This window comes from Chaetura pelagica, unplaced genomic scaffold (genome assembly GCF_000747805.2).
Source record: "Chaetura pelagica isolate M959 unplaced genomic scaffold, ChaPel_1.0 scaffold69, whole genome shotgun sequence".
Taxonomy (NCBI): domain Eukaryota; kingdom Metazoa; phylum Chordata; class Aves; order Apodiformes; family Apodidae; genus Chaetura; species Chaetura pelagica.
In genome coordinates this window covers 9,163,665-9,172,332 of record NW_009970724.1, presented here as the reverse complement: position 1 = coordinate 9,172,332, position 8,668 = coordinate 9,163,665, and the positions used below count along the sequence as shown (strand labels likewise).

The window sequence follows — 8,668 nt, the reverse complement described above, 5'->3', positions numbered from 1 at the left end:
GTGAATCACATACATTCAAATTATAAATCTAGGTTGTAAATCTTCTGGTAGTGTCTCTCAGATCCAGAGAGAATTTATGCGTCTTTAGGAATGGAAGGCAACTTTTGATCTGCCTCAGTAGTACACATTTTAGCATTCAGCTAGCTATGTAGAAGGAAAATCTCTGAAGTTGAAGTAGGAGAGAAGCAATTTACTTTTTTTTTTTTTTTTTGCTGTCTCTCTTCTGAAAGCACTGTTGAAGGGAAATTAATAAAGGATTGAACTACTCATTTTCAAACTGAAGACACTTGAAGGAAGACTAACTCAAAAAAGCCATAATACTTTTTGTAATAATTCCAAAAAGAATTACTAAAATACATATAAAGCTGAAGTTGAGTCTCTGAGTATAACAAACTGGAATTAATCTTTTGCACTTAAAAAATGTCATGTATCTGAACAGATAAGTACTTTGACTGTGAAGCTGAATTTACACTGAAATTTTTTGCTAATGTAGTTAGATTTGTGTAAGTGTCTGCATAGTTGTTTGTATAATCCAGCCTTCTTGTTATAGATTAGTTCACTTATCTGGCACGAGTACAGCTACACAAGGAAAAAAAAAGTTTAAAACAAATTAAATTAATATATATAGTGTATTTTTTCTTAAAATTACTCCTGTTAGAGAAAGGAAATTATTTTTTAAAAATTTCACCTGGAACTACTGTTCTGAAGGATAAATAAAATTAAGGATACAAAAATAATTACAGGTTAATTCTATCTCCTTTGTACTTAACAGCATCTGTTACTTCCATTTATATACTGACAGGAAGCAAACTGGGAGAGTTCATTGAACAGACCTGAAAGGATCTGGAGAACCCAGCTGGGTGAACGCAGTTTAAAACAACACTAATAGAGGAATGAGATGCTGAGGAACAGCTATGGAAACGTGTGGAATGCAAGACATATTTGCCACTCAATCTAGGCAAAATGGAGATATATTACAGACAATAACTAAAGTGTCAGTTCAACGAAACAGCATTTTTGTTTGCAACACTCCTTTTTAAAGAACAGATTTTCTTTCTGAATTCTATTAGGGCAAGCTATTAATGTGGCGAAGAAAGGAGAAGAGGTAAAAGAGACTAGTGAAAGCTATTGCCCTGCCTGCCTTTCTCAAATGGGAGTCTACACTGCTGATCACTGGCAAAATAACCAAAGAGGTAAAACAAACTTTGCCTGTTTCTTTCTGGCAGGAAAAAAAAAAAAAAAAAAAAAGTGTTTCTCTGTGTACTTCCATTACTTTCTTTCAACTTCTAATTTCTTCTGTGCTGTCAAGTCTAAGACCAAGAAAGTGTCTGACTCCATCTTCTCTTTCAAGTAGCACATAAAATCTTCAATGAGCCTAGTATTTTTTGTTTGTCAGAGTCCTGGTTCAAAGAAGAGCTGAGCAATGCATCAGTCAATTAATGGGCAAAGTAGCCCATATTTATATTCAGAAAGAGTCCATGTTCCAGTTCCTAGGGCTACCTCCTTTCTTTCCTAGAAAATGGAAGTATCATAATCTTTCTCATGTGAAGATTTAGGAATTAGCAGAAACATTGAAAGAGGAAATTCTCAGTGCATATTTAATCCAAAGACCTCATTACAGAACCAAAACTGCTAGTTGTGCATTTTGCACACCATTACACATGCCTTCCCAATTAATTCAGTCAGTCTTTTCAAACAAAGTAACAAAGAAGAAACACTCACTGAACTTTGAATGATCGTGGCGTTTGGATAAGAATCTATAAAGTATTCAGAAATATTTAAGAGAGCAGAACAGAATGATTGGACACAATATTTCAGATTCTGGGGACGTAGTTTTGGACTTAATACAAGAAAGCAAGTCTGGATATAAGTAGAATTGTGCAGTAGGAATTCAGGAACTATATAAAAAGAGTTTGGAAGCTGAAATCCAGCCGAATCTGGCCTCTCTTACTGGAATTCCACCTCCCCCATTGAATGACTGTCTCTGCCTGGCAGTACAATGTAGTTGAAAAGGTAACACCTCGGGTTCAAATTCCTTCTGAGATTTTAAAATTCCACAGTGATAAAATCTCAGCTCAAGCCTCTTCTGTATGTCAAGAAGTGCCTGTGCCAAGCACACCACTCAGAATAAAAGGGGAGAGGGAAGTAAAGATCCTGTGAAACATTTGAAAAATGCAGTTCAAGATTTTGTTTGCCTAGCCAGATTTTGTGCATCATTATAAGACACAACCTTGCTCTGTTTCCTTCCCTCTTCTTATGTTCTCACCCCAAAAGCCAAGCTGAAAAACAAATAACAATTGCACCAAATAGCAGGGGAATTCTATACTAGCTTTGCATACTCTTTGAACATAAGGCTTACTGGGAAGTTAGAAGAGGAGATCTACAAGTCAACCTTGACCTCAAGGTAGATCTCAGCAGATCTCAAGATCTGCAGTTTTCAAGTGTCTTATCAAACAGCGTACCCAGTATCTGCTGAGGTGCTGTTATTTTTTTAATGAACGGTTTCATCAAAGAGAGGTCCTGTAAAATCTGTGCTATTCCACGTCTTCATGCTCTTGTTCTGCATCACAGCATTTGTTATCCAAGTAGGTTAATCTGACTAATGCATGTGTACATCCAATGTCAAATAAGAGTGATTATGTGGAAACGTAGACTTAGACAGACATTATCTACACCTTAGCTCATTTTGCTAGGGTCTTATATCATTCACCAGTGTCCAAGATGGACAAGAACTTCAATTAAACATGCATTTTCTTTTATCTTCTGTCTTATTCTACATTACATTATTTAAATAATGTATAGTTCTGAATTTTGTCTACTGGCAAGTTAGTTTTGAATTTCTAAAACCTTTAAAGTGCTGGAGTATGAGCATTTGGAAAAGGTTGAAGCAATATACTTCAAAGTTACCACTAACCTGGGGACCTGCCACCAAAAGACATATTATTTACTACCAGTTCACCAAAGCACTGAGTAGCCTAAGTTTGTAATTACAAGCTTACAGGAGGGTGGTTTAGACTGTCTAGACATCTTAAATCCTCAAGGAGTATTTTGTTCTTATATTAAAGGTACTTTTCCTCTTATACTAACACTTGTTTTATCAATCAGATACCAACCACATTGCTTAAATCAAAAAGAACCAAATTTGGAGGTTGGAGAAGAGTTACATAGTCCAAGATGTTCCTGCTGGTATCAGCAGAAGTCACTATGGCACAGTGTGGTTTAAATGATGAAAACTGATACCAGGAAAATAAACCTGATCTGATGTTATTTTGAAGTTAAATATCCTGGAAAAAGAACAATCACAATTGGAATAAAAAAAAATAAATCAGTTTTTCAAGCTTTAAAATGTAGGCTACCTCTAGCTGTTAACAGAATAAGCTGAAATTACACATTCTGTATGAGCAAAAACATTTGAAATTCAGATTGATTAATGTTATTCATTTTTTTTTTATCTTTTTCTAAGGAAAACATTCAACCTAAGAACATATTTCCTCTATGTACTTTACATTCCATTCAAATGCAGTCACAAATCTTCAAACACAGCTAATCAAACATCTACTTGTCAAAGGTAACAGTTTGAAATGCCAGCATTTATGCTTTACAAGAGACTCTAACTTAACTCCTGATGTATTAAAATACAAAATAAAATGTCACAGTTGTTTTAAAATCTTTGAGACTTTCAGGTTTTAACATTCAGCACTTAACTACAAACCACACAGCAGTTCTAGATAAATACTGGTTGCACAAAGTTTCCCCTCTCCCCTTCCTAAATAAATGCACACAGCTCAGTAGAAGTGTAGTCTTTTAGCCCCTTGATATGGTGAAAGAATGCATTTGGGTGCTGGCCACTACAAGAGGATTGCTCCACAAACAAGAATGTAATGCCTTAGTTTGTAATCATCTTTCAACTGGCTGAGTCAAAATTGTTTATGACATTCAAATACAGTGAACGAGACTGTGTAAAAATCAATGTATACATAGTCAGGAAAACCACTTCAGACATTCTCCTTAGATCAGATCTAAGATGTCTCTTTCCCTTCATACTGAACAGCTAGGAAGCTGATCAGCATCCATGATGTCCTTCCCTTTCATTACCTTTCTTTTGGCATGGCTACAATTTTAAGATCTTTATCTCTATGATTTGAGATGACAGATAACCTGGAGCAGCAGAGAATCTTTAATAAGTGATGTGGTGTCTGCCAGTATTTTGCCAATAATAATTGAAATCAGAGGCCCAAATCCTTCTTTCACTCACAGCATCTGGAAGGCAAAAATCACTCTTTCTTGTCATGATTATGAACTCTGAGTAATTAATGCTGAGTCTTATGGTGAGCTTTTGGAGATAATTTAGTTAAGCCTGCAACACTAATGTTCTTCAGGAAGGAAAAAAAATGCAATACTGTGATGGAATAGAAAGATGACTGAAACGACACAGCAATCTACCACCTGAAGCTGGAGAAGCAAAGCCATATCTACGTAACATAATTACTGGTGCACAGACTGTAATTCAAAGTATGTGATAGTGAAAAAGTTCTGTGTATACTCCAGTGCTAAACAGGAACTTTTTATATATTTTTAAAAGCCAAACATATATTTCATAAGCTCATTGACTCTCCTTGGGAGTGATACATATATGCAGATTTGGGAGGTGCAGAATCATTTAAAACTGAAGCCTCCTGAGCTGTACAACAGATGAGCTATGGTGGCACATTAGGCTAATTCTGTCCAATCACCAAATCCAGAATTATTCTACTATAGCTAAACTGATCCATTTTCTAATTATCTTCAATCTGCTCACCTCAAGTCATCAATAAAGGCAGCATCAACACAGAATATTAAAGAAACTCTTTAATTTTTCAGCTTAGCTTTAGTACAGAATGGGTTTTTTTGTTGTATTAAATGACTCCAAAACAGAAATCTGTGTTGCAAGAGGATTAAACATTAGAATAGCCAAGTCAAACAGAGTATCTTTTACCTTTCCTCTCTCACAGTTCCTAAGAATGGGTTTAATGGCAGCCTTTCAAAATATTAATAAGTATTGCAAAATTTTACTTAAAATCTTGCAAAACTGTCACAAGGAAATTAATCCATTACTGATGTCTCCTGAGGCACTCCACTTCAATGTCAACAATTATTTATGATAGTACAGAAAACACAGGGTTGAAATTGCTTTGCTAAGCAAGAAATTGTTTTGTACCTCTCTCTAAGCTAGTTTAGAGATCTGAGAGATCTCTATGAGGTGACCAGAAAGAAGAATGATTTCAAATAGGGGTGGAATGTCCTGGTTTGAGCCAGGATGAAGCCAATTTTTCTTTTTACTGATTTTTTTTTCCTTCAGCAAGCTTTCTTGTAACTAGCAACAGTGTGTTCTGCTAGGCTGATAAGACAGTGGAACGTTTTTCTAACTACTGAGGCTTCAAGGCTGCACCTGCACTCTGCCGGCTCAGACACTATGGGCAGATCTGTGACCCCCCCGTAGGAGGCTGAGTTAGACAGACAGCAAAATTGGCCAAAGATATTCCATTCCATATATCTACGTAAGCTCAGAGGAAGGTCAGAGATCACAGAAGACAACTTCCTTCCTTCTTCTTCCCTTCTCTTCCGTCCATGGCCGGCGTAGAGGGAGGACTCTGTTCATCCATCACCGTCGATCCTCAGGCTTGATCTCTTGTGACCCCCATAACTCTCTGCTTTCTCCAGCAGCAGCTTCGGGATTCCTTGGGACTCTTCCCAGTTCAGGGAAGTGCTGTGGGAGTTGCTGAGGGGGGGGGGGGGTGAGAGGCTTTTGCCTACACCTGAATCTATCTGTATATAATTGTATATATTTTCTTGTATGATTCATTAGTGTTTTAATTAAAGCTGTGTGTTTAGTTTTCAATCCAGCCAAGTCTCTCTCTTGTTCTCTCTCTCCTTCCCTACCTGGGTTGGGGGGAAGGGGGATCGAGAGCATTGTTGTCGGACCTGAGTCAAACGGTGACAACAATAAAAATAATTATACGCAGCTTATAAAAAAAAATGAAGTTTCACAGATATAATTTCTAAATCTTTCCAATGGTGAATAACCTTGATTCCACTATATTCACCATAGTAAAAAAGTCACAGAGTGAAAGAGGTCATCTCCTGATCTGAAGCATGCAGCAAGGGTCGTAGTCTTGCATGTCTCCCATACATTCTAAAAAGTCACAGTAAAATCCTGCCCTTCACCAATAGAAATATCGCATTTGTTTCAATATTTAAATGGATTCATCTGACTTGTTTTAGATGCCTATACTGGGAAAATACATATATTGCCTTAGGAATGATTTTTTTCTCTTCTGACTGTAAAATAAGCAGAGGATGACTGAATTGGTTAGAAACATGTTCAGAGCCAGAGCTTACATTTTTACTTTCTACTATGAGCGCCAAATTCTAAATTTCAAGATTAATTGCCAAAGTTTTAAGTCATCACAGTGCTTGCCTGCATGTAGCAACATATATTAGAAATAAAGGGGGAAATTTCTGTCTTAAATGAGCTGTTGAAATACCACTGAAATGAGCAAGAAATGTGACTAGATCGTCATAGTTAAGTCACTAGCTGCTGAGCAGACCTCCAGCTCAGGGGCTTCAGGGCATATCCAGACTGCATGGGATTCCCTCCTACACTGGTTGGTGCCTGGAGCCAGGCAGTGCTTAGCAGTTCTCATTCTTTGGTCAAATCTGCATCAAGACTTGGTTAAAGATGAGAAAGAAGCTTGGTGATTAGTATTTGCTCTAACCACGCAATGTTGCCCAATCCCTGTTTGGCTGCTTGATCCATGCACATTTTGCTCCAGTTTGGCTTCCCACCACTCTGGTAATCTGGTGGGCTCCTTCCCTCAAGCTACAGCATGGAGCAGGACATCTAAAAGGTTAGTGTTAGTGAACACTGGAGTATCTTGCTGGAAATTGGAATGAGGTAATACTGGTCAAGCTGGTTAGTCTGGACAGGGTTTGGAGGGCTCCCAACCTATCTCAAGTGTGGGAAGTCATGACAGAAGAGATGGGAGTGAGAAGAACGGGCAGAAGAAGGGGATACTGAGATCACAAAAACTGGAAACCACTGGCAACCCACTTTCCCTCGATTGTGACTGAACTCCTAAGAAATTAACTGGAATTGGAGCCTTAATGTGATGTAAAGTTTTATATAAGTACCTCTTTTCTTTAAACAGGTGACTATTGTTTCTCTTCATAAAGTCCTCTGGAAATCAACTGTGATCTTATAAGGTCACTGTCTTGAAAATCTAGTCACACAAGATCTGTGTTATACACAAGTTAAAAGCTTGTGAGCCTTTTGGCTGATGTAATGCTGACATACGTTTGTGTAGAGACAGTGCTGAAATTTGATCAAAAACAAGGCAGGAAAATTAGAAGGTGTATGGCTGGATTTTAATGAAGGTATGCTGATAATTTAAAAATCTGGGGTGTTGGTGCACCTTTGAACACATTGCTTGAACTCTGATGCAGACTCTGAAATTGATATTGTAGTTTGGCCTATATGCATTTATTCTGCATTATGAGGCAAAACTAATTGCTTGCAACTAAGTATGTGCCAAGCATGAAAATTAAAGGCAATTGAATATGAAACTTCCCTGTTAGTATTCTTCTCCTACCCTTATTTTCCAGGTATGAGACATTATAAAAATCAGCATCAAAATAAAAAGAAAAATCAACTTAGCACTGTAAAGTGCACCTATGCCCCTTCCTGTACAGTCAGTTCTCTACCTTCCCCACAAAAGAATCATGAGCTAACTGCAAACAGCTCCCTCTACAGCTTTAATATTAGGCAAAAACGCAGCGTGTAAACCCCTGGCTTCAAAAGCTTGGTTAAGTGCTTAGAAATGCAGCACCGTGAGAAAGAGGAATATACACCAGAGAGGGCAGAAAGTCTGTCACAAAGGCTGCAGGCTGAGATTCAGAAAATCTTCTGTCAGAGAAGGATTCTCTGTCACCTGTGGAAATGGAGTACCTTTGCAATGTACGTTTGTAGGAAAAGGATTAACTGCTCTCTGGTTTATGGGACAGGTGAAGTACAAATGTCTGAACGATCGAACATTATTTGCTTTATACTATGACAGGTGAGCCTTGGCAGAACTCATGTATGCATGTGCATGGAGCAAGAGAAGAGAGGGTGTGAGCTAGCTAACCAGTTGTGTCAAACGTTTTGTGTGGTGAGGCATGAATATTTCGACATTCAGAATCACAGGATCTAAATTAATTAATCCAACATTACTTCCACTGGACCAGCTGCCCTCCAGAGCAGTCAATTCTGAGTCAGAGTGGTGGTAGCACCCTTGGCTCTTGACAGCCGCCCAAGCTTTGCAGTCGTTGAAGCTAGTTGTCACCTGTAGGCCAGTTTCACCAGTGTTCTATAAGGTGGCCAACAGCGGGGAAACAAGGGTTGCTACAAGTTTGTGCGAGGAATTAGGGAGACACGGGCTGCAGGCCTGTCCAGGTGTGCCTGGGCAGCCAGGTGAGCACAGGCACGGAGCCGGGGCTGCAGCCGCCGGGCCACACGCTGCCCCTTCCCTCCGTCCCCTCACACGACAGCAGCGCCAAAATCTTCGCGAAGATCCCCTACCACTCTTGCTCAACCCCGGGATGTCTAAGCGCTTCCGTCAGCCCTGCTCCTGCTCCCGGTGACCCCGGCAGG

General features: G+C 38.8%; 1 protein-coding gene across 1 annotated transcript in view; it reads left to right on the top strand.

Moving 5' to 3' along the window:
- The first annotated feature begins 8,086 nt into the window (after positions 1-8,086).
- The window catches only part of F3 (coagulation factor III (thromboplastin, tissue factor)), a 6,005-nt gene continuing 5,423 nt past the window's right edge, over positions 8,087-8,668 (top strand). Inside the window, exon 1 of the mRNA XM_010006768.1 lies at positions 8,087-8,093. Within this exon, the coding sequence (XP_010005070.1) occupies positions 8,087-8,093 (7 nt within the window). The remainder of the gene's footprint in view (positions 8,094-8,668) is intronic.